The 26,196-nt window shown below is 39.9% G+C and overlaps 2 protein-coding genes across 3 annotated transcripts; both read right to left on the bottom strand.

The window, feature by feature from the left end:
- Positions 1–3,543: 3,543 nt before the first annotated feature.
- lin52 (lin-52 DREAM MuvB core complex component) lies at positions 3,544–15,243 on the bottom strand. The gene is made up of 6 exons (XM_039602885.1): positions 15,119–15,243; positions 12,957–13,031; positions 12,834–12,871; positions 12,668–12,734; positions 12,396–12,479; positions 3,544–3,894 (listed from the first exon to the last, which is right to left on the bottom strand). The coding sequence occupies exons 1-6, from the start codon at positions 15,195–15,197 to the stop codon at positions 3,839–3,841; spliced, it is 399 nt and encodes a 132-aa protein (XP_039458819.1). The 5' UTR covers positions 15,198–15,243; the 3' UTR covers positions 3,544–3,838.
- Positions 15,244–17,408: 2,165 nt separating this feature from the next.
- Positions 17,409–25,307, bottom strand: pomt2 (protein-O-mannosyltransferase 2). Of its 2 annotated transcripts, XM_039603780.1 has the most exons (22): positions 25,183–25,307; positions 24,455–24,636; positions 24,295–24,379; positions 24,105–24,209; positions 23,231–23,339; positions 22,896–23,004; positions 22,611–22,770; positions 22,409–22,515; positions 22,244–22,326; positions 20,979–21,088; positions 20,816–20,876; positions 20,633–20,693; positions 20,454–20,532; positions 20,164–20,315; positions 19,991–20,082; positions 19,820–19,896; positions 19,659–19,730; positions 19,490–19,549; positions 19,311–19,416; positions 19,092–19,232; positions 18,713–18,824; positions 17,409–18,123 (listed from the first exon to the last, which is right to left on the bottom strand). In XM_039603780.1, the coding sequence occupies exons 2-22, from the start codon at positions 24,517–24,519 to the stop codon at positions 18,018–18,020; spliced, it is 2,052 nt and encodes a 683-aa protein (XP_039459714.1). In that variant the 5' UTR covers positions 24,520–24,636; positions 25,183–25,307; the 3' UTR covers positions 17,409–18,017. The 2 variants fall into 2 exon arrangements, with proteins under 2 accessions (XP_039459714.1, XP_031598236.2); XM_031742376.2 differs by having other exon boundaries at positions 24,455–25,307.
- Positions 25,308–26,196: the final 889 nt, after the last annotated feature.

Raw genomic sequence — 26,196 nt, 5'->3', positions numbered from 1 at the left:
AACAAAGGAAAACATGTTTCTTTGCGTTACGGTTTTAATTACTTTGATCTTTTATTATCATTATTATCATCATTATTATTATTATCATTATTATTATCATTATTATTATTATTATTAAAGATGCAGACCAAAATGTTAAAAATCTTATAAGGATAATTTAACAGTTTTCTTTTAAAAAAATATTTATGATACATTTATTTGGAAAGCACAGAGGACAGGGATTTGCCCGCTGAGTGCAGAGATGCAAATAGTTTTCATTTACTTTCTTTACTGAAGTAAACGTGCCAGTATTATGCAAAAAAGCAATCTGTGTGGTCAAATCAGCATCGTCACAGGTATATCATTCTAATTAAAACCTGTGGGAATGAGTCATGTAGGTGGTGAAAGCGTGGGTCTCCGTTATGGAAAGAAGAGTCTGGTGGGAGCTCAGCGCCTCAGCTGATCGCTACTTCAAAATTTGACTGCTTATTAAGAAGGAGTAACAAATATCTATTGCTTGCTGCAATCAGTGGTTGGCCAGTTGAAACTAATTAGGACCTATTTAGTGGAAATTCTATTAATGATGAAATCAATGTTATTAGGATATGCTAATGCACATCAGCCCGCTGGGATCGAGTCATTTATTAACAAGGAAGGGTGTGAGTCACAGGGACATGGCAACTACAGGGAACTTAGTTCCCTCCCTCTCACTCAATCATCACTCCTGTTGCAATCTATACGTTTTTTCTTCTCTTCTCATGTTTTTGTCGGTGGTAGAATGGTTTCTCCTTTGTGTTTACTTTTATTAGTCCATCTCCTCTGAAAACTGGTCCATGCTGATTTACATGCAGAAGAGAGGATGACTAATAAGGCTGTAGATTAAGGGAAGATTTAGTTCAGTCATTCGTGTAGATTAGGTTGCCCATCAAAGACCTGCAGGATCTAACGCCTGTAGATTAAAAAGAAAACAGCTGTTGGATTTGTTGGCTGTTGGAACTGTTTGTATTTTTTTTTTTTTTTTTTTGGTTTGTTTATTTGCCCCCCCTCCTCCGAGAACACGCATACACACACACACACACACACACACACACACACACACACACACACCCTACATCATTTCTTTTCTTCCCCCCGCTCTTCGTGCTTCCGTGCTGCGTGTCCTCAAACATTTGGAAATGAAAGCAGTTTTCAGACAGGAGTGGCCTGCAGAAGGTGAGGCTCTGCTAAAACAGCTGTGAGATTTAAAATGTTAAAAATAAAAAGGCCAATGCAGCGTATTCAGGGGAAGGTCACACACACTCCGGTGAATGGATACGTCACATGGACTGCCTGTAGCTTTCTTTTGAGGTGTCCAATCTGACTGCTGTAAGACTGTTTAAAAAAACAAAACAGAAACGTCTTATGCAAGAGGTGTGTGTGCTCAATCAGTTTGAATCCTCGGTGTTGAAACAAGGTGCAGGCAACTTGATGACAGCGCACATGTAGCGCAGAGTCAGGGAGGGGGGGACTACTAAAGCTCAGCCAAAAGCCTCTGCTTTCCCAAAGCACTTCCAGGGCGTGATGTTATGCGATGCCCTCCTCCCTCTCCTCCTCCCCCGGTATACTGAAAGAGTTTGCAAGCCCCGCAGCTTTCTCATGGCTCCTCCACAATGGCATGTTTGGTAGCTGCCCGTCGGCATTGCTTAATTAGGCGAGGAGTTGATTAATTTGCACTAATTGACAGCTAATTTAAGGACTCGGGGCACATCGGATTGACGTTTGTCGGGGCACAGAGGCTACGTGAGGTCAGGGCAACGCACTGCGGATGGATGGAGTGTTTCTCTTTTTTTCCTCCCTCCATATGGATGACCAGCTCTGCGGGGACTGACCCGTTTCTCGAAGAGACTGCTTGGCTGGACTGAGGCTATACGGGTGACAGGAAGCCACCAGTGCGTACACCATATTGAGGATGTCAGCTCGTTTAACACGTCAGCGCTCAGCAGACTGATCAATGTTCGCCAGTCAGCATCAACAGGTGTCCCAGTCAACCAGTCCCACAGGCGGCAGGGCCACTTCAAATGGGCATTACAGTTGTTGCACTGAATGCATAAATGCGGGAAATGCAGACACACTGACTTTAAAATAATGCACTTTTTTATAATGTGTATAGAAGTCCCGCAACATGCCTACGATTATAATCACATTATCGTCAAATGCACTCTGTAGAGCATAAATAAAAGACTGCATAATCTAAGCTTCTGCACTTTAATGTGAATAGAATTTGCATGATTTCAACCAATCCCCTCAGAAACTGTTAACTTGTCCCGCTTTGAAATAACATTATTACACATTTTTGTGTGGGGGCTTTCACAGACAATATGAAAGTAGTTTTTAATATTTATATGTAGAGGGGCTTCACCTTTTAGCAAACGTTAGGAACCTAGGAAGTGTAGTGCACTTTAAAGTTATTGAATACATTAATAAACGAAGGCCTTCCGAAAAGAGAATAGAGACGATAAATCCGGAAACCCTCAATTTATTTTTTGTGGCTTTAAAATATCTAAAAACTCAGTAAATGCTTTAACTTCATAAAGCCACCACGTCACAAGTCATTGGTAACACTTGGTGGGATCACATCTAAAAAAAATTCTTCAGTGAAATCCCTGGTTTTATTTCTAATGTTTCTCAGCACCCGAACGAAAAACTCCAGCTTAAGAAGCGTGCACAGGCCTTCAGCTTACTGAGGCCATAAATAAAGACGGGCTGGGCTTCTTTTCTATCCACACTGCGTCAGCGGCTCGCCAGACTGCAAGTCCCAGGACACTCCAGTAAGAAACACGGACAAAGCCAAAGTGCTGCATGAATACATATTTTCGGAGGGGTGAGCCAGGGTCCGTGTAGGTCACGAGGGGTGAAGCCAGTGAGGCAATGGCGGCCTCTGTCCGTGTGAATCGGAAAGACGACTGGGGGCTTATTAGCGGCCTGGGGAGAAGTGTAACTTGTTGGGAGTGAGCGGCCAGAGCCCCTGCGACATCTCCAGCCGAGAACAGTCCGAGGCATTGTCTTACCTAATTATGGCGGATGGACTTCTTTTTGTTTCCCATTCGGCATGCCTGTCTGATTCTCTTTTTGCCCGGCCGCTAGCTCCGACAACGCTGAAGTGTGCTAATTAGAAAAGAAATGGTCCTAGTAATTATGTCAACTCTTATTAACGGCGATGACAATGAGCAATATTATTTTTACGCAATGTTTTGTGTAGGGGACCCTGCTTCCAATGCTCATTAAAAAGAAAACATGCCCCGATAGCCGAGAAAGCACTCCCACGTCGGAGCTCCTTACATGTCCACAGCAGAGAGGTGCTGCACTCTGTGGAGTGGCAGAGGCATGAAGTTATTGCCCTAATTAAAAGTTGAACAGTCTCTAAAAACTTTTGCATCACTACAGTTGGCTCCTTTGGCTGCAAACGTAATCACTTCACAAGAGACTTTAATTTATTTTTTTTTAAAAGCAAAGATCTTTTCATTTTAACAGTTTATTATATAATTTCACAAACTGCAAAAAAAAAAAAAGGATCATGTTCAAAAGTATGAATAAATAGGGAACATTTAATCAAGGTAGATCTACAAGTCAGGGAGTAATCCAGAGAAAAGTAAGAACTTTCAAAAAGAAAAAAAGATTATTTAGAGAACAGCAGTTATACACAGGAGTCTGATGAGAACACATCAGCAATGTTAGTGAGCATTTTGCTCTATTTAATCAGAATGCAGTCCTTGAACTTCACTGTGAAGGTCTGAACATGTTCACAGCGTACTGGTGAATGCAACGACTGCAATCACTGTGAAATCCAAAAATTTCGGTCAGCTGAAAAAGTAAAGATAAATCACTTCTTGGGCCTCTCCAAGATGTTTAGGAACTTTCCCCTGGTCATTTCTCTGGCTGGAAAACAAGAAAACACATTTTAGATAAACTACAGCACAGTGTCAAGCACCTTTCAACAGTCTTCTTAGTAAGTTGTTCAAATCAGAAACAAATCAGTCTTGTGCAACACTTGGTTACAGCTCTAACAACTTCAGAAAAGCTTGTTAGTAATGCAAAGCATGTATTTAATATCTCCAGTGTCACATCGGGAGGCAATTTATACAAACATCTGTTCATTCAGGACATGAAAATCAACATAAAATTGAGACGCAGCTACCAAAGAGTCTTGTGATTACAAAATTGTTGCCTCACTAGTGAAATACAGGTACTTAGACCTATGCATGTATATAAGCATTAATGTGTATGTGATTTAAGAAGCAAAAATGATTACATTGATAGACACTAACAGAAACATAATACTCATTCAAGTTTAAGATGAATAATTGAGTGAGTGAAGGCTTCATTGTTAGGGTTGTGCAATGAAACTTAGTAGGTCCCATTGATAAATGTAAGGGGCTGTGACAGGTCATCCTAAGAAATATTACATTATTCAGACAAGAAGCAAAGATTGTGTTTTGCCTCATCTCACACTGTCCTAAAAGACTGTGAGTTACTAGTTTAGTTAAAACTCTGGATACAACTGTTCTTAAATCTGTTGGTTTTCTTCCCTTTTTTCTTATAATTTAACTCTGTGGAAGCTGATGCTTCAGATGAGAAGAAATTGAAACATAATACACGGTGAGTGCAGCAGCCTCACTTGCTATTAAAATGTTCCGTTATTAAGGGGCAGCCAATCAGAAAAAAAGGGAGAATTAAGGACAGAAGAGAAGAGCCCAGTAAGGAGGATTATTTTCAACTGTGAAAATAGAATAGAATGTGAGAATTAAAAAAATAGAGCTGGAAAACAGCATAATAGATATTGTATCTACAGGAGATGAGTCTTCATACCTTTTAGATTTTCCATTATAACAGAGTGTGAGCTATTCAATTTGAAATGTGTATAATGAACAGCAATTTTATCACATCCACACACTAAGACCAACCCTACCAACACACCAACGTTGTCGCTTACTGTCACTATAGCACCAGATAAAGAAATGTATTCAAGTGGGATTCAGTGAACAAGGTTTTGCCAGCATCTTGGCACCGAGTCTTGAAACATAATTGTCCCTGCTGAAGATCCTTTATTAAAATGGCTTTCTCTGGGAGACCAATCATTGCTGACGCTTTTCTATCAAAGACAAACCCGAGTGTGAATATAGAGACTACAGACAGTTTCCTGCAGCATCATCATAAACCGCACAGAGGCACCTTCTAGGTACAGTAATTACTCTGCTCGAGATAAGAAGAGGATCAGCCTCTCTGCTTCAACTACAGATTTTAAAAAGCGCAAAGCTTGGATCGCCTTCTTTACTGTTACAAATGTTGTACATCAGACAAATAAATGATGACAGAGCAGCAGACAGAAGTTATTTTAAATGGGCTTTAAGCATAAAGTCACCCATCTTCATAACGCCTGTAAAGAAGACTGTGACTAACTGTTTGGTGTCTGCGTGTGCTGGTGCAGAGGGGCCCCGCCTCCTCTGCCCAATGTGGCTAATGAAAAAGCCAGGGCAGTTAGTAATTTAGATGAGTTGCCCAGGGTGGAATGATAATGGTGCATCTGGGCGTGGGGGCCATGTCACCTTGAGGTGTCCATCATTAGGTTGAAGATGATGCTAACTGGAATGGGATGGGTCCATTTTCCAATTTTCCATCTCTTCAAATCACCCTAAACGGAGTCATCAACAGACCTCTGGCCACGCATAGGATTCTTTAGATTGAAGTGAAGCCATCAAAATTAGGCAAGGGAAAGCAATTACACTGGGATGACCCTTAAACTGGCAGAAAGATGGTGTCACTATTATTTGAAGCAGCATCAGAAGGAACGGTAAAAGGGCAGCAGTTAATATTTGGATTTTTAACATGAAATGCTTCTCTCTTTCTTATTATCACTTTCTCCAACAGATCAAAAACAGATCAAAGGTAGCAGTGCCTCTCCTGAGATTACTCGCCCTGCTGAATGTCTCATTAATTACGGTTCACTCCAGCCTCCCCTTTCTCAGATAGAAACTCAAATATCTAATATCATAACATTAAAGACCCCATTACACATAAATCAGTTATGAAATAGTAATGTGGGATTTATTTTCATAAAACGAGAAGCGATGGCAGCGTGCGGGGCTCTGTGTGTTAGCGATAAAGCTTTAAAAAAAAAAAGCAAAGTGAGAATAAACTGTAACTAAATATACGGTTACACATTGTAGGACCACTGACTGTCTGCAGCCATACCACAGGCTCTGCCCAGCTGAAGCTGAAAGTACCTTAAGCTAAATGATTACAAAAGCCAGTATGTTTGAAAAAAAGTTAACAAAATCTGAGAATATCCACAAAAACTGTCTGTATTTTTTCTCTATATTTTTCGTATTTTCTGTCTTATTTTTGGTTCAAAACAGCTTAACACTCCTCATATGTTTTAACAATGCAGTAGCCCAAGCAGGATGAGTTTCATAAAAATCCTCTATTAAAACAAGTTTTAAGAGTATGTTTGAGACTTCAGTTGAAGCTTTTGGCATCTGCAGTATAAAACAAGAGAGCTACTACTATTATTGCTATTATTTTAAAGGATTTGGCTCTTTTGCATGAGCGATGTTACTCTGCAATTCCATTGAAAATTTACAGCACTGTTACAGCTGCAGTCTCCAGCATGCGTCTGTAATATACTAATGTACAGAATTTTTATAAATGCTCAGAGATATGACAGCTACAATGTTCAGAAAAAAACAGCAACGTAGTAGAGTCTATGGCCTTAAATGTGGTGCAGCATTCTGCTGTTTATGCAACAGGGATAATAAGAATTATTATTAAGAATTAGAACTGTATACACTGTATATTCTGTGTATTTATTATTTCACTCCTATTGCCTGTTCTTATTGTCCTTATCTTCAACATATGCTGCTCGGTTGTTTGTTAATTGCCCCTTGGGGATAAATAAAGTCTTCTGATTCTGATTCATATTCTGCCTGTTTGTGGAGTGATAGTATATCCAAGTAAAGTACGAAATCTCTCAGTCACACAGTTCAATTCAATTTTATTTTTTAGCGCCAACATACAACAAGAGTGACCTGAAACAACTTTATATTGTTGGGTAATGATATTACAATATTAGAGAGTAAACTCCAACAATCAGATATAAGCGAGCACTTGGTGACAGTGAGAAGGAAGAACTCCCTTTTAACAGGAAGAGACCTCCATCAGAACAAGGTTCAGGACAGAGCAGCCAGATGCCATGACTGGTTGGGGGTTGAGGGGAAAGACAAGACAAAAACTATTGCAAGGGAAGATATATGTTAACAGCTGTCTGCAGTGGTTATCTAGTTAGTGCACTATATCACATTTTTTATTGCAGGACTGAGTAGGCAAGAGAATTTTGAAGACAGCCTTTGTCTTCTCCCATTCAGACTGCATTTGCACTTCATTGTTTTCTACTTCATGTCCATGTTCTCTTTTCCCTGTAACTGATTTTGGATTTTGGACCCAGCATCCATGTTTACAAAGTATAGATGGACCAAAGTGGTACCCTCACAACCCAAAAATCACACAAAGATTGCCATATACTGCAAACATACTCAGACGAAATTATGTACCTCAGATAAAATGTAACGATAGGTGGTTGATCTTAATTACAATGTTTATTTTGCTGGATCTGTCTTTTCTAGACTTTCTATGACTGATCAAAAGAGACTCCAATAGCTGTTCATTTTTGGAAAATAAACAAAAGAGCATCACTACAGAACACCTGACAAGCACACACTCACTCAAAAGCTTGCTGACCAACGCACACAAACACATACACACAGGCTTTGTCATACACCCGAAGAGATCAGATCAATACTGATTAGGGAGACTTAGAGATTTGTTTAGTTGATTAGAAAGGTCAATCACTAATTTTGCACTAAGTTAATCAGCATCTTGTTACGACTACCATCCATACTAAATGGCACCTTATGGATTCTGCGGGCCATCGCCTTGTCCTGTTGATTTGTTACCATCTAATTATCATTTAGCCCTAATGGCCACAGATTCCATCATCATATGTTATGGTAGTTTATCAAACACAGCCACAACATACAGTATATGTCAATTTTACCTAAATTAAACATTCCCCTTGGCTTGATTTGCAATTTTTTAAAATAAGAAATTGTACCTCATCAGCCCCATACCCTCTGGATGTGGATTTTGGCTCTGATTTGGTACACTGAAACAATGGAGATTAACCTATATCTGCAAGCGGCTAAGTATGCCAGGAAATATGTCCTCTGAAGCATCAGAGCCTGCACTGTTGCAACCTAAATGTTGCTGCAATTTTCTGCTCGACACTGGTAAATCATCCTCACTTGCCAAATCCCATGTGGCTGAAATGAAAATGCAGAGGAAACGCAGTGGTGTAACATCTCACTTTCCTCTCATTTACAACAAGTGATCTGCGTGCCATTGTAACAGCCCCCCTCCTACCAATCCCCTGTGTATAAAATGAGAGTAATCATCACTTTGCCCAACCCAAATCTCCCCCCCTCCACCCACTCCCACCGCCCAAATGGCAAGCTCCCAGTGAGCTCCCGGATGCCTGTTAGAAGCCAGGACCGATGACCACCTGGGTTAACTGAAGTCGTAGACCCCAAGTCTGACGGACCCGATTCACTTTCATTAAGCGTTAAGAGGACTTATCTGACCCTCAATGACCATCTCCGAGAGGTGCTCGGCTATTACGGGGTGTAAGCTTTATTTAATGGATTTAACATCCACTTTCACTGCCCTTGTCCCCAGGGAGGAGGGAGACACAGAGGAAATGACACACACAAACACTCAAGCATGGAAACACTTGGAGGCACACATATTCATCCAACGCACCCGCTGAACACCCCCGCCTTGCTACACATACACCTGACGCTCATGTTTGTGTTCAAAATTCAATTACCCACTTATTGATACTTCACAGGGATATTTAAGATGCAGACACGAGCTGTGATTTCCCAGGGGAGCCACTGGTTCCTCTTTATGTCCCAACCGAGAGAGGCCCACCCCTCCTCCTCCTCCTCCTCCTCCTCCAATGCATTTTCGCCTGGCTGACACACACACACACACACACACATCCACACACCAAAACAAACACATCTGCACCTCCCAACCCCTGCCCCAGCCTATGCCTGTTCAAGAGGTGTCCTTATTAATAGGCAATCAGTCAAAAATCATTCATTAAAAAGCCTAAAAGGTTTTACACCCGCACTATGATTAGCTGGGAAAGAAAATCCAATGAATTCCTAATGCCTTTATGGAAATGAGGTGTCATTTCCGATCTGCTCAGGGAGGCGGCAGGCAGGCAGGCAGTGAGTATGTGTATGTGTGTTTGTGTGTTAGCTCTGCCTCTCTCACAGCCCCAACACTGATTCTTGTATAAGATATGATGAAGCTCTGTCAGATACAGCTGCAACATGCTTACCATGGAAGGAGATGCTCATATCAGCCTTTTGCAATATGTCTGTTGAACTACTTAAGAGTTTTCAAGATGACGAATGATGACATGTATAATTATTAGTGCTAGTAACGAAATAAGACCCACCCATATTTTAGCAATGCCTGTGCGGGAGCCAATTTCAGAAAGCTAATAACAGAAAGCCGACGGGTACTAAGTGTTTAAGATGATTAAGAAGGTAAGAATTGAACCATCCTAGATCCTTATTTTTACTTTCAGCACACATGAGGTGCCACTGTGAATAAGATGCACCACAACGCTGCCATTCATTGTAACTATGAGACCAAAGAAAAGCAGGGGACAGGTAAAAAGAGTAGCACAGGGAACTAGCAGAGGTTAGGAGGAGGAGGAAGAGTGGTAGCGGTGGTGGGGAGGTATCCTCTGTTCCTCATTCAGCTGTTGTCAGCTGAGGTACTTCATAACCACCCGCCCTGCGGTCAGCCCGCCCTGATGGATTGATGGAGGCACATTAGCACTAGTGGGGCCCAGTGAATGCAATCATATTCAGCAGCGGCATGCTTCTAATAGGCCGGAGATTGATCCTAAGGGTGTGGAGGAGGAGGTGGTGGATGAAGCCCCATTAGGAGCTGTCAGAAGGGTGACCTTCAGTCTCACCTTCACACAAGAAGATGCAACAGGGTTGGCCGGGGTATGTGCTAGGTGGCATCATGGCAGGAGAGAGGTAATGCAGGGTGCAACAGAAGCCACGACATATGATTGCACACCCAGAAGGCAACGAGTCGTGCAGTCTTTCTTTTTTTTTTCCAATTATCAATCTTTTTTGGGAATTTAATTATAGGTCATATTTTTCCTTACAATTTTTATAGCAATGTGGAGATGACAAAATTATTTTGATCAGTTCCACCACCTGACACAATTTTGAGGGAGGAAAATATAGTTAGTTTAACTTTAAAACTTTAAGAGGGTGCATGTTCTGAATATATTATAGTAACCACTGCTGAGAGACATCTGATGTCACTGTTATACGTTCATGAAAACACTCAACAACCACAACAACAACAAATTTTCTGTTGTTCTGTGTAATATGAATCTGCAATAACACGAACTAATGACACATTCTAGGGAAGACATGTTAAATGGCAGTCAGTTGAGGCCACAAGTGTGAGAGTGCAAAATCCCACCAGCTCCAGCAGCCATGTTACCAGTCGTCTCAGTAGCTGAGGCCCTTCAGTGCATCCCAAAGGAACACTCAGCTTTCAATTACCTCCAATAACAGCACTTATCAGAGTCCTCAGCTTTCCCTAGAGACCACAGGCTTGATGCCCACGCTCAGTGGCCCACGACAGGGGTATTCATCATGGGGCGGAGTAACAGATGGGGCCTGAGGAATAGGCACGCGCCAAACCCTCTGGGACTAACTGGGCCAGCATCACACAGCCCTTTTTTTGGGTTGCTTGTGGGAGGAGGGTGTGTCCTTATCCCCCTCATATCCATGTTACATACATATGTACAAATATTAGAAAAAGCAGAAACCTACATTAATGCTGCTTAAGCGCATTCTAGGAAAAGGGAAATTTCAGGTTCAAATCTCCTTTCTCACTGCAGTAGGGTGGGTGGGTTTTCACTACTTGATTGTGCTCTGCCATTAACCAGCTCCAACTTTAATGGTCCACATGTTGAAGGGGGGAGGGCAGTAAATCCTGTCCTCTGCCCTCGCTCTGCCATGCCTCTGCGGAGTATGTTTACGGGTACTGAAGAGTGCACAAACATGATGAAAAAGTAGCTGAGATTTACAAGGCCTCCCCTGACAGCCCGGAAAAGGAGAAAATTAAACCAGAGAGCATTAAACAGGCACCGATTACAGGGCTGCTCTGACACCAATAATAACCGTCATTGTGTCCCGTCATCCCAGGGTACATGACATGATTGCAAAGCCTGCAGTCCTGCACCTATGACAGCTAGCATCTTTATACCAGCCAGATTACATGCTTCTCCTGGTTTAGGCAAAGGCCGGGAGATCAGACATTTTTCAACTAAATAGATTTTAAAGTTATGGCTTATGCAACTAAAGCACAGGCACCCTGTTAATATTTATGTACCGACAGACATTTGTAGATCAGAGCATTGTAGCAAATCTTTGCCATTAAAATCACTCAACCATCTAAAAATCTCACATTGTTAGATAGTTGAACAAGTGCTGCTTTCAAATTTTTATCAAAGCCTATCCATATTATTTTTTGCATTATTTGGCTCAGATTGTCTTTATTGACTTTTACAAAGTACTGCACTTCTAATGTAACTGAGCCAAAATCTGACCATTTTGCCCCTAGGTGGTAATTTTATCGAGTTAGCAAACTTTCCATGTATATTTGTAAACATAAAAAATGCTAAGGTTGTATTCCCATGACGTGGGTATATCACAGTTTTCCACCACTTGCATGCTTCTAAACTGGAAAAATTAAAACCGATTTTTCTCTTCGGGAAATATGAGCACTTAGCTACATCTCTCTAATCCACACTCCACAAGGATTATGACAATGGTGGCACTGGGGGAATGGATTAAAAATAGATTTTGCATCCATCAAATGCTTGTGCATTTGTCTCCTCTGGGCATACTTTTCTTTCTTACCATTCAAGTTTAACAATATTACCCTAAATACGGTATTTAAGACGTTGAGGTCAACATGCTTCCTGTTAGACACAAGCTTCGGGAGTTGAAGTTACATTTTCAATTTTTTTTTCCTGTCTTTGGACAAAAGCATACAGGCCCACGTGAAGTCAATCTATTGGGATTTCTCAGTGTTATGATTCTTAAAGATGTTGGGAAGTTACTTCTTCGAGACAGAGAAGCAAAACCCAAGAGAGGCCTATGAGCACCATCTAGTGGTAACATGTGACCACATCCTTTTCGAGCTCTCAGTGATTTTAAAGGTATAAAGGCTGGATTATCTGTACACTGGCATGTGTGTGCTGTTTGTTTACTTACACTCCTCTAAGCCCAGTTGGTACGCTAGATTCTGAAGTCCTTTGACCTTCTCCATCAGGTTGGCTGTGGTCAGGCTACCCAGCTCTACAGAAGGATAATAAGACCCATAATAAAAGCACTAACCTAACTTCAGCAAAATGTTAACCCATTTGACAGGATTATATAGTAAGTCTGCCTCTGCCCCCAAGTCTTTCTGTTTAACACCAACTGTAACAAGTAAACTGAAAAATCTGTCTGGGAAAAAAAACATCATTTTGGCTATTTGGACTAACCTTTCAACATTTCAATATCCTCACTCTCCAGATCTGACATCCATTTTGGGGGTGAATTGCAGATGGGCTGTGATAAAGAGTTACAGATCACGCATCATGAAGTGTGACAAGCCTATTTATGTTTCTAATGTGTAACTCAAACTCAGCCATATTGAATCTAACTCACATTTTTACAAGATGCAGCGAACTCTGCGACTCCAGGTACTGTATGAGAGATCAGAGAATAATAAAATTTATGCATAATAAATGCTACGGTAACCAGTCACATAGGAGCAGGAGATAAACTTACACTGCTCTGGCCACAAGTCTGGGGATGCTCTATCCAACTTCTCAAAACTCAGCAAGGATGACTCAAAATCATCACCTATTGAGACAAAGAAAACAAATTAGAGCCAGTAGATTTATGTTCCTACTGTAACCACGAGGCATGAACTGTGGGCAACAAATGCAAGAATGACATCGTGAAATGATGTTTCAGCGTTCCCTTAGAGCTGCTACTCCTCTGCATCAGAAGGAGCCAGCTCAGGTGGTTCAGGCATCTGACGAGCTAGGTCTGAGCATCCCTGCTAAGACTGCTCCCCCACAACCCTGACCATGTAAGTGGCACTAAATAGATGGATGGATTTTTACAGAAGAAAAACATCTTTACTAAAAAAAAAAAAAAAATCCCTGGGTATCTTTCACCCAGTGACAGTTGTGATAGGCTCCATTCTCCCTGCAACACTGAATAATGCTGAATAAGTGGCTTTGTCAGCATGATTCAGGTTCACTTGTTCAGAGAAACATGAGTCTCCTACAGTCAATACATAGCTGTGCTGAATGATCACCTTTATCATATAATAAAAAAAATCTATTTCGATGCAAGTTGTCTCTTATAGAATAACAATGGTCCCATCTATATCAAATTCTATGGTACTCACAGTCACTAAACCTTATTTTGGACTTATAAGTCACAAGGCGCTCCATTAAAAAATAACAGATAAGGATCTATGTTTAGTAAGAATGGTGGTGTTCCATCCATCCAGTGAAATTACAGGGACGTAATAGCCTTAAGAATTAACGAGGGATGATGAAGTTGTCGATGTATACATACAGCATGTCACAATTATATAAAAAGTGGAAAATGCTGGGCTGTTTACCAGCTTTCCAGCAATGTATTTCACAAACTTTCACAAACACTGATTGACTGTGTACCATTATCTGCTCAGCAGTAACATGACCTACACACAGTAGTGACAATACAGGCAGAAAATTGGGTCAGAGCCAGTCTGTTGGGCAAATCGTGTGATAACACCTTATTTTAACAGCCCCAGGCATCTTCTTCCATGTTTAATGCCATGTACAGTACAGTGCAAAAGTCTTGAGCCACCCATCATTTCTTTACATTTTCCTTCCACTGAACCAGACTTTGACCAGTGTTGACCAGTAGTTCTCCAGATTTAGTGAAGATATTTCAAAGTTTTTCTTTGGCCATTTGTTACTTTTCCCCTTATTTTCCATCTAATCATTAATACGTGACCATTTTAAGAGGATTGTTTGTCAAGCCACTTAACACTGATCTATGAATTCATTCAAGCATACAAAATCACTTAACTCAAGAGGTATTAGGCACTTTGTTACTAGCAGCCAATTGCAAAACATAATTTTCTCTAATTTCTTCAGCTGAGTCTACAAAGAAATGACAAATGTAACACGGACTGACAATATAAATTAGCATTTGCACATCAAGGAACCCAAAGAGCTATTACCCCCAAACCTGGCATATTTACAGAATGCAATGTGCATTTGAGGAAAAGGGGAGAAAAGGCTGAGGTATGTCAAATTACACAGAGACTAGATTGGATGGATTGCAATGTTAAATTTTGGGTCAAATTACTCTCAATTTGTATGGATGAAATTACGAAAGAGGTACAACAGTGAGTGTCTACAGTCATCTGTAAAACACACGGCGCTTTACTGTTAAACATACAAAATGATAAATTTCAAGTACACAGCTCCCATTAATAAGAGTAACGAGATGTACAACACAGAAAAAAACGTTGGAAAAAAGAAGAAGAAAGAAATACAACCGAAACAAAAACACTGTAGTTGTTATGAAACTGGTCTAAGGAGGGATGATTTAACCTGTTAGTAGTACAGCAGTAACTAACAGCTAATATTTTAGCTAGCAGCATCCACAGCTTCAGCTCTGTGAGTCAGACTACACGACAGAATTCAAGCTTGCTACCCGCTCTTCTTCCTCATTTACTGGACCGAACACCGGGGCTAGTGAGGGCTTTAGCCAACGGGAAAACATGTCCAAACAGCAAAAATACGGCACTAACATGCGTATTCTGTTTACTGTGGGTCTTCAACTAAGACAGGATTATAGTTCTTAACGGTTTAATGTGCTTAAAGATCTCAATTTTACATTTTATACACAGCGTCGCAGGGTAAAGAATTAGAATTTACCTCCATTTGGAGACGCCATCTTCACAATAATCACGTGATAAACGACAGCCAATGGCAGCGGCAGCAGCAGCTCTGACATTTGACGAGTGTATGTGGTGTACTTCAGAAACACGCCACCAGGCGGCCCGCTGGTATAATGTTGGAGCATGAACCCAGTATTAAGTTCAAATCAGAAAAAATATACAACGAACACTAAGTAACTGATGGTTATATTTTGATCGGGGTGACTTCGGTTCCTACATTTAAACTAACAATATAACTTTGGGACCACAGGAATATGTTTATACACCTGCGACCAAAGCAATGTATTATATTATACGTAATTATTTTCAAGGGGGACCTACAGGGAGTGCAGAATTATTAGGCAAATGAGTATTTTGTCCACATCATCCTCTTCATGCATGTTGTCTTACTCCAAGCTGTATAGGCTCGAAAGCCTACTACCAATTAAGCATATTAGGTGATGTGCATCTCTGTAATGAGAAGGGGTGTGGTCTAATGACATCAACACCCTATATCAGGTGTGCATAATTATTAGGCAACTTCCTTTCCTTTGGCAAAATGGGTCAAAAGAAGGACTTGACAGGCTCAGAAAAGTCAAAAATAGTGAGATATCTTGCAGAGGGATGCAGCAGTCTTAAAATTGCAAAGCTTCTGAAGCGTGATCATCGAACAATCAAGCGTTTCATTCAAAATAGTCAACAGGGTCGCAAGAAGCGTGTGGAAAAACCAAGGCGCAAAATAACTGCCCATGAACTGAGAAAAGTCAAGCGTGCAGCTGCCAAGATGCCACTTGCCACCAGTTTGGCCATATTTCAGAGCTGCAACATCACTGGAGTGCCCAAAAGCACAAGGTGTGCAATACTCAGAGACATGGCCAAGGTAAGAAAGGCTGAAAGCGACCACCACTGAACAAGACACACAAGCTGAAACGTCAAGACTGGGCCAAGAAATATCTCAAGACTGATTTTTCTAAGGCTTTATGGACTGATGAAATGAGAGTGAGTCTTGATGGGCCAGATGGATGGGCCCGTGGCTGGATTGGTAAAGGGCAGAGAGCTCCAGTCCGACTCAGGCGCCAGCAAGGTGGAGGTGGAGTACTGGTTTGGGCTGGTATCATCAAAGATGAGCTTGTGGGGCCTTTTCGGGTTGAGGATGGAGTCAAGCTCAACTCCCAGTCCTACTGCCAGTTTCTGGAAGACACCTTCTCCAAGCAGTGGTACAGGAAGAAGTCTGCATCCTTCAAGAAAAACATGATTTTCATGCAGGACAATGCTCCATCACACGCGTCCAAGTACTCCACAGCGTGGCTGGCAAGAAAGGGTATAAAAGAAGAAAAACTAATGACATGGCCTCCTTGTTCACCTGATCTGAACCCCATTGAGAACCTGTGGTCCATCATCAAATGTGAGATTTACAAGGAGGAAAACAGTACACCTCTCTGAACAGTGTCTGGGAGGCTGTGGTTGCTGCTGCACGCAATGTTGATGGTGAACAGATCAAACCACTGACAGAATCCATGGATGGCAGGCTTTTGAGTGTCCTTGCAAAGAAAGGTGGCTATATTGGTTGCTGATTTGTTTTTGTTTTGTTTTTGAATGTCAGAAATGTATATTTGTGAATGTGGAGATGTTATATTGGTTTCACTGGTAAAATAAATAATTGAAATGGGTATATATTTGTTTTTGTTAAGTTGCCTAATAATTATGCACAGTAATAGTCACCTGCACACACAGATATCCCCTAAAATAGCTAAAACTAAAAACAAACTAAAACTACTTCCACAAACATTCAGCTTTGATATTGAGTTTTTTGGGTTCATTGAGAACATGGTTGTTGTTCAATAATAAAATTATTCCTCAAAAATACAACTTGCCTAATAATTCTGCACTCCCTGTATATCAAGCAGTGTAAAGTTTTCAGATTTAAGGATATTTTGACCTTTTGTAATTATATTGGATATAATTTTTATGGAATTAAAATTTTGGACAAAAATGTTTTAAAACAATCAATACCCTATTACTTTTACAGGGGTATTTCTGGAATGATACTTTGAACTCTTGACTTTTATCAGATTTCTACACATTTCTGAGCTTTTGGGGATATCTCAAGTGGTGATTCATATTTTAATTATCAACACTGAAAATATCATTTTAATCTCAGTAAAATAAAAAAGGTTCAACTCAATATAATAATAAAGACATGCTTCATGTTATTGTACAGAACATAAAAACAATTTAAAGATTTCCTTCAACTTAAAGCAGAAAACTTTATAAGTAAAGATACAGAATGCAGGATCACTGTTTATTGATCACATTAAAATGTAAACACAGAGTCGGTAATAGTCTTACCTAGTGTAAAAATAGCGTGTAACAAAGCACTAATGGCTAAGTACAGTACCAAAATACTAAGTAATGAGTAAAATCAGAAAATCCCTAATCAAAATACAGTCTAATAGCTTCCAACTATGTACAAAATTTAAAAAACAAAAATCAGGGACATGTAGCATTTAAACCTTTAAAACTTACTTTTTAAAACCTTTTTCCTTTCAGGCACTTTAGCTTATTGTTCTGAATTACAGTACACATTAAATCTAGGAACAGAAGTTGTGATGTTAGTTAAGGCCTCTCAGAGACGAAGTTAAGATTCCCACTTACACCACAATCTGGCTTTCACATTGCATTGAGTTAGGTCTGCCTTATCAAGCATTCTTCATGCATGATAGACAACGTCAGGTGCAAATGCTGTGACACAAATACTAAGACACGTACAAATTCAATCAGTACCTTTTAAGAATCACTTCTATGTGCAAACACTCTACTCTGTCAGTTTTAAGTCCCTTATATTCAGAACAGTTGGTGCAAGTCACATCATTAGTGTCATCTTCCTGCAAAGCAGACTAGAACTCCCAGGAGTCCATCCACTTCAGACCAGCCATGGCGCTGCCCGGCTCGTGTGCTAGTGGACCCGTCATGCCATAGGACAGCGGATGAAACAGGTAGAAACTGACAGACAGTGAATGGATCACAGTCAGTTACACTAAGTAGATGAAAAACTTTCATTCATGTGCTAAAATGGGCTATGAGATCTAAAGTCACAGCAGCAAGAAGTTCATGTAAGACCCTCAGTGTAATTATTCTTTTCATATTTAGTAAGAATTAGCAGAGAAGCTTCTTGCTGAGAGCCAGATGAGAAGGTTGTAATCCTATTAGAATATCTGTATGATAGTCCATCCAAACTTGAAAACTGTATTACATCTACATGATATACATGACAATATGTAGCATATTAAGAGCACCTGCTTCCTTTAACTTAAATGATTTATCAATCATGATGGACTGTAGGTATTAATCTTGTCATTAACTCTCAACAAAACAATAACAATCCTTTAATAATTCATAATCTTTTCATCCACAGCTACAAGAACGTCATGGCTTATTAAACCATTAGGAGCATCAAGAGCATCAATCAAAGTATAAAACAATGGATGGACTATCATAAGGAACTACATTATGTAGCAGATATCTCACAGTAATGATAGGCTGTTTCTGACAGTGTTAAGAACAAGCTGATTCTTCATAGTACTCAGCTCACCTGTAAAGAATACTAAACAGAAGCAGCAGCTGCCCAGTTCGCTGGAACCAATGAGAATAAGGTGGGTGGAGTAGAAGGTCAGCACTTCTGAAAAGGATGTCTAACGTCAGTCCTGGAGGAAAAAAATACAATTATTTAACCAAAATTGCAACAACTGTCAGTCAAGTATGCAAAACTGAGATAACTGTGTCCCAAACACTGTCGGCTATAATGCAAGCCATGAAGTGAAGTAAGTTGTAAGTGAAGTATTGGCTACACTTTCACCCACCAAACCTGCTGAAAAAAGCTTCTTATGTGTGGCTTCTACTTCACTTCTGTACCTCTGCACTCCCCTCTGCACTTTATAGTTGGAATACAGAAATCCAGCACAGTTTGGTACCTGTTAGCATGCTGCTGAAGAGCATTGCAGGGAAGTAGTGATGAAAGTAGAGGATACGACCCATCGTAAAAAAAGGTGCATAATGCAGGAGCCAACCGAGCATCAGCAGTCCACCTCCTCTCACAAGCACAAGAGAATGCTCTGAAACACAGGACAATACTACTTTACTTAAAGTCACTATGCAAAAGCATACTGTTGAGCCACCATTATTTACCATACCTATTCTTTGTTGGCCCAGTGAAAAACCTCTTTGGGTGGCTATGGAAGCCACTGCCACCATGGTGAGATACAACCCCAAACTGGCCAGATTTATCCACCACACCACCTGAAAACCATTTTCACCATGAGGACACTGATCTGCTGGTTAAATGAGATTGTTTTTATGCTTACAAACTTACAGGGTTCCCCAGCAGGTAAACGCGGTACTCTGTCGCATTTACTCCTGAAAACCTCAAGCCCTTCACGGAAACAAATTACATTAAGTTAAAAGATAAAAGGTATAAATTTATATTTATATAAATATATATATATATAACTAAAATAGATTTTATATAGAGTGTAATGCACCTGGTAGTTGATGGGCCAGTGCCAAGGTTTTGAATTCATCTCATTGTCTTTGGGTTTTAAGCCACTATTTCCCTAAAAGACAATAAAATAAAAAGAAAAGAAATGAAGACGCACTTTCTTTTAAAGCAGATGAGCTTATTTATTCTCTTATTATTACTTACTCTAAACATAACAATATGGGACTCCAGTAAGATTTCCAGAAAATTAGGCTTCAGCACAGACAGACTAATGTTGGGTACTGCCAGAACACACAATACACAACATGTTAGCTGCTGTCTGACATCAAGAAGTGCAAACACAAAATAGGAATACATTGAATGAATTGATCATACATTTTGGATTAATATGGTCCTCAATGTTCCACTGAGAGCTTGGGGTCTCCTTCAAGTAGGGACTACAGGTCACCTCTATTTGTTCCCAGCCCCTAAACAGAAACAACATTTGTAGTGCGTTTTGACCTGTTGTGTACAAACTCATCTCAAATTTAAAAGTATGCTAGTTTTACCACTTTGGAAGAGTTTTGCCAGAGGAGTAAAGCACACAGCCGGTAGCTCGATGTAGAAAGCGAACTTTGCTGCGCAGCACCTTTACTGGGTCACCCTTCCGACCTCCACACACCTCCACCTGCCACAGGTCATTGGCGTCCCCTGTGCCATTCTAAGAATAGACCAAAAACAATTTTAGTATTGGTGTACAGAACACCCATAAAACCCCAAAACAGAATATGCAATAAATATGTCAAGTCCAACTGAATCTGTATTTTTAGTGCAGATGTTATGTTAAAGCCTTCCTTACAATGCCATAACCTGTAACCTGGAAGTGCTTCTTGGTCAGAGGCGCCTCATGGAGGTGACTGTGAAGGTTACGTGTTGTCCTGAAAGAAACACACACACACACAAAGAGATTTGGGAAGGAACTGAGACTGAATCACTTTAAATAAAATGTGCATTTTTCTTGTCATTCATAATACTTACTCTTTATGCTCCAGTCGAATGATATCACCATGGCGAACAAGATCAGGGTTGCCAGATTGAGCTTTTTTTTAAAAACAAAACAAAACAATAGATATAAACAATAAAACAACAATTCCTTATCCTAGTTGGATTTTAACATTGTCTTTGGCAACATTGTTAAATATATCAATGTCAGTTCCTCACAATCTTGTTGTCTGTGAACCACCCACAAGTTGTTGTAGTCCTTATGGAGGTAGGCTGTCACCTGTAAGCAAACAAATCATAAGAAAACATTTAAAGTTAAAAAAACAAAGAAACTACAAATATAAATATATAAAATATTTCAGTTTTCAACAATTAGCCTGACCTGCTGCTGCCTTGCGCCAACTCCTTCTGGGTATAAGTGCCAATGAGAGTGCAAATAACCTCCAGCAATACGGAGGTTTTTTATTGTAACGGTAGAGCCAAATGCCAGATCTGCAGAGAAAAACAACAAATCATAGGATCACTACCATCGTAAGAAAATGTAAATTAATAGATTAAATTAAACACATTTTTTTGTTTATGTCTCACATAACCACATAATGCACACAATCAAAATAAAACTTTTATACTGACATAATAATGTTTTTTGTATTTTCTGGAGGGTGGAGGTGTTTAATATTTGTGTGTGTTTTTTCTCTTCTTTGTCCTTTTTTTTTAAATAGCTAAGTGATTTAATAAAGTCCAATTATTTTACTGTTAAACAATTAATTTACATTTAATAATATTTATATTATAGTGATCTTACAGAACAGTACAAAAGAGGAAACTGGACAAGTGGTGGACAAAAGAAGTAGTGCCAGGTCTAAAAACTAACTGTAGGAGATCAACAGTATCTAAAAGTCATGTCCTTAAGAAATGCATTTAGTCAAAGCCGTTAGGTTTGCTTTTGCACTGATCCTGAGAATGAGATCGATCTGTCTTCCAACTAATGTTGTAACCAGACCCACAGCCTTTCCCGAAACCAAACCAAACAGTTAGAGGAAAGCACAAAATGAAAACAGAACTTAGCAGTGAGCGAAACAGAACCCAAATTGCTGTCTCCAAGTCTACTGTGATTTATGCCACCGCAAATATCACAAACATAATTTTTTGGGATGTAATGTAGTATTGCAACGGCTTCGACTTTGTAATAAAGACTCAGACTGCGTTCTACAAACAAATGATCAAATAATTAGTAAATAATGATTAGTAATCAATATATCATTTGACATTTACGGTAAATAACTATTAACAAATGCTGAATTAACGATAGATTTCCCATTTATCAGCAACAGTTGATGTCAAAGTGTTACATCATGGAAACAAGTAAAATAATTACATTTATTCAGCGTGCCTATTGAAATGTTTTGAGAAGTAACAAGTGGTCCTTGCACCAACCGCTTAAGGGATTAAACCCTTGATAGTGAAATCCTTATAAAACTTTCCCAGGACAGTAAAATGTAAGCAAACCTTTCAGCCCATCTGGCTATCATATTAGAGGAATGTCTACGTTTCTCTTTGACCTCTTTTTCCACTTTCTGAGTAGCGTTTAAGTAAACACAGCTGCAGTGACATTTGGTTTTATTTAGAGCTCTGTTTGCAACTCACACTCAGGCATAGATGCATTGTGTAGGTTGTTCCCAATTAGACGAGACTGAAAGGCCGAACTGAAGAAACCATCTCCTGGTCCACTGGCAAGAAAAAAACATAGTGATTACTCACATAATGCGGTAAATGTCAACATATGTGTATTTATTAAACACCCATTCTCACCTTTTGTTCAGCACAACAAAGTGGACAGCAAATATTGTAACATAGAGGATGAGGGGAAGCAGGATGAGTGCAAAAGCCCGAGCAAGGAAGTGCTTTGCAATGTCAACCTGGTGCCAGGAAACATGAGGAAAAGGGCGGTCAAACCTCCAATATTCACTGACGATATCAGCACCAGTAAGCTTAGAAATATCCTGCTGTTTACCAGCGAGAGGCTCATATCTCCCAGAAGTCTCCATAGGTCCCCGATTGTGTTCAGTCCCACCAGGACGATGACAAATAGACCCACAAACTTTACCCCCAAAGCCCCAGCAAGGTTTATACCAGTAAGTACCAGCCAAAACCACCAGGAGGCAGTGAAGGACCTGGAAAAACAAGAAAGAAAAGAAAAGAAAACATTAAGTAGGGAAGAAGGAAAGCAGTTAATATTATTAACAGGCCATAGTGGACCTTTCACTCTTGACAAACTGAGATTCCATTGGTGTCCTACCTATATCTCTGCTGGTTGAATTTCACCATACTCAGCACTGCTGCCATGATGAAAAACATGAGTATAGGATCTAACAGGATGTACTGGGAGATGGTGATGCAGCCAGTGTCTGTCAGAAAGGTGTTGAACACATTGATTCACCTCAACTCAACATACACAGTAATCAAAGGAGATATCAGCTGAAAGGGAAGACAATGACCAGGATGGAAAATCATTTTTAAGTCACTCTGAGTCTGAGTCATACTGCAGTCATTTCTTCACTGCTTACATACTGTTGCTATGTGTAAGAAATCCATAGCAACTTTCAACATTCAGACAATTAAATGATGATTTACCAAATATGAGCAAGGTAGCAGCGATGATAGCAGCGGTGCAGGAGTTAGACAGCTCCAACACTATAAGGTAGGCAAAGATGGGGAGGAAGGAGCCCAGCACGGCGCAAAACTGCAGGAAAGGAGGAAGAACAAACAAATCAGCACCTTGAATTCATCTCTTAGGTATTTCTTACATTTGTCTATTAAAACTGTATCGGCAATCAATTAGGAAAAGGGTCATTCCATGTCGACTGCATACATGCTTCCAGTCTGACCATCTCTGAGACACTTCTTCATAGATAAACCACCAATTTTGAGCTTTCTAATATTTTAGGTTTGCATATAAAATATCCATATTTTGTGATGAAGTTAGGGGCATTATACATTTTCCCAAAATTAGTTTTTGAAATATTTACATTTTTCTTCATAAGCACAGACCCAGAGGGTATATTTCAATACTTGTGAAATTGACAGACTTTATGAAAAAGAGCATAAAATTAGTATGGTGGTTAGCAATAACTCACAGAAAGAACGTTGGGTTCAAATCGACCATCCTACTGGGGCATTTCTGGGTGGAGTTTGCATGTTTTCCAGGTACTTTGGCTTCCTCCCACAATCCAGAAAGATACAGTTTGTGGGGTTAGGTTAACTGGTGATTACGCAGAAAATGTACTTCAGAAAAGGCTTGAAAATGCCCCTGAGATCAGCACAAAAACTCTTTTTTTTTGTATTAACATGCAAACTAATTTAGCAGATTTACTGTTAAGAAGCGTATGATAAACCAGGATTTTTTATCAGGGAAATCAGAGAGTGTCAGACTGGGAATTCTTCTTATATTTGATCAATTCATATCTTGACCCAAAAAGCAGTTTTCCAAGAGTGACAAGCAGCATACCCCTCTCATCCCCCAGTAGTTTTGGTTTTCATATTTATCTCCCGGCTTTATGAAAGGAAAGGTGCCATTATAGCCACTCATGTAACCAGCCAGCCCTATCAGCATCTGCAACAGAGTGTCAAAGGTCAACAGGTACGGGACTGAAGAGCCTTGCATGAAGACAGACCAAAGACATACTCTGCCATCTCACCTTCCCAAGAGGAGGGTGGACATCAAAGAAGAAGGTCCTGTTGATGTAGTAGCTCCCCATTTTTCCAAAGTGAGTTTCATCCCAGCTGAAAGACCCAAATCACTCATCTTGTAAACAAGACTCAGATAAAGCATTGCTTCATGGAGTAAATGTCACTCACCACACATGAGGGGGCTCAGTTAACTTATAGAGGCGTGTAGAAAAAGACAGCCCTGCCACAAGCATCAGCAGCACTTTGCTTGGAGATTCAATGCTTCCTCTAGCCACAAACTGACCAGATGGTCCGTTTGAGGACTGGGTGTCACCTCCTGCTAAGAGTCCAGCAGTTTGACTGTTCTTGTCCTTGGACACAGGAGTGAATGTGGTCTGAAAGCTCTTTTCTGGTGTGGGGCATGTTTTCCTGTTCCGAAGTGCTAAGGTGTTCCACTTTGGAGTGCATTCTGCTTTTGCCATTAGGAAAATAACCCCGTAATACAAACGACCAGATCCCTGTCCCACCAGGTAAATCAGTATTTGGGTGATACTACCTAACCATATGATATGTGGTGATACCTAACTGCGCAGTCAGGGGCAAGACTCAGCACGGATATTAATAGAAAGAAACGTTTGAACAGCTAGCAGCACTTCTCAAAGCTGTGTGTCAAAACAGGCGATACCGACAGTGAACGTCCCACCTACTCTACTCAACAAATTACAACACATGATATCAGTGACACTGTCCCCAACTTAATGAGAAATTTCTTCAATAAACCCCCGCTCTAACTTTCTAGCTAAGTACGCCGCTGGTCCAATGGCGACATTTAGAATAATATTAGCTAGGAGCTAACAGTCTACAATTACCGCTTAATTAATCAGTGGTTTTACATTAGGAGCAGCTCGACACCTTACGGGAGGTTGTAGCTCGAGTCAATGAAACACGTTTGAGACACGCTGGCTTCTAGGAGATGTATTCCTGTGTAATACATCCACGTATTTATGTGGACGATGGACGATTAAAGAATAAACTAAATTTCCCAAAATCCTTCTGGGATGTCGTAGGGATACCTACGGATCCCTGAAAGGGTCATGTTGGCATGTTAGGAATTTTTCTTTGAGATTTTTCTAAAATAATGTTTGTTAATATTGTTTAATATTATGTTTGTACATTTCAGTTTTCCTTAATACACCCATGGGTATAACATATCACCAGATCAGGGAGACGCTTTTTAGATTGCGAATAAACGCATTTAAAGTTTGGCCAATGTGGAAAGGTGTGAATAGGTAGGTGTAGTTCAGAAGTAAGCCCACTAGAGGGAAATATAGTATAATAAGTGCCTTTAATTAATAAGAGAACATCTCACGGTAGATTTTGTTAACACAGTATGCACTTGCTGACCCCACACTCGTTAGCCTCGTGGATACACGGTTTTTAGGAACTGGATTTGGTTCATCACTGATCAATCTTGCGCTGCAATGTTGAATCATTTTTCTTTGACATTTTAAGCTTTTAATTTACCACAGTTTGAAGAAAAACTGTCAGCATGTTTGTGTGTGTTCATTTCTGTCGACCCCTGCATTCAAAACAAATGTATTAATTTAAATAAAATGTTATTTTGTCATAGATCATCCTAACAAATAGTTGTCAAAACAAACGGAAAAGTATTATATTGTGTATATCTTTATTTAGCTTAATTTGTATTTTTAAATGTAGTTTAAGAAATTTGTAGTGCAGTAGAAACAGGTGCAAATTGTAGGCTTTTGTTATGTTTTGAGTACAATTATTTTTTATTATTTTTTATTTACGTGGCTATAGCTATTTATGGGTAGCATTAAATTGATTACTTAATAAAATTCGATTAAATGTTAAGTAATAAAAATCTTGAGGTTTGTTTTCCAGAAAATAATGATACTCATTCAGGAACA

The sequence above is a fragment of the Oreochromis aureus genome, linkage group 19 (assembly GCF_013358895.1).
Source record: "Oreochromis aureus strain Israel breed Guangdong linkage group 19, ZZ_aureus, whole genome shotgun sequence".
Lineage (NCBI taxonomy): Eukaryota > Metazoa > Chordata > Actinopteri > Cichliformes > Cichlidae > Oreochromis > Oreochromis aureus.
Note: the sequence above shows the minus strand (reverse complement) of the source record. Positions and strands in the feature narration are given on the sequence as shown.

What these genes read in the sequence shown, in the direction of transcription:
- lin52 (XM_039602885.1), bottom strand. Translation starts at nt 15,197, where the DNA reads ATGTCAGAGCTGCTGCTGCCGCTGCCATTGGCTGTCGTTTATCACGTG. An exon ending in AGACTTGTGGCCAGAGCAGT is followed by an intron (nt 12,872 to 12,956) that starts GTAAGTTTATCT and finishes TCTCTCATACAG; the next exon opens with TACCTGGAGTCGCAGAGTTC. An exon ending in TCGCTGCATCTTGTAAAAAT is followed by an intron (nt 12,735 to 12,833) that starts GTGAGTTAGATT and finishes TCTTTATCACAG; the next exon opens with CCCATCTGCAATTCACCCCC.
- pomt2 (XM_031742376.2), bottom strand. Translation starts at nt 24,747, where the DNA reads ATGGCAAAAGCAGAATGCACTCCAAAGTGGAACACCTTAGCACTTCGG. An exon ending in TTGGCGCAAGGCAGCAGCAG is followed by an intron (nt 20,877 to 20,978) that starts GTCAGGCTAATT and finishes GTTTGCTTACAG; the next exon opens with GTGACAGCCTACCTCCATAA. An exon ending in CTGTTTAGTATTCTTTACAG is followed by an intron (nt 18,124 to 18,712) that starts GTGAGCTGAGTA and finishes ACTGTCTGTCAG; the next exon opens with TTTCTACCTGTTTCATCCGC.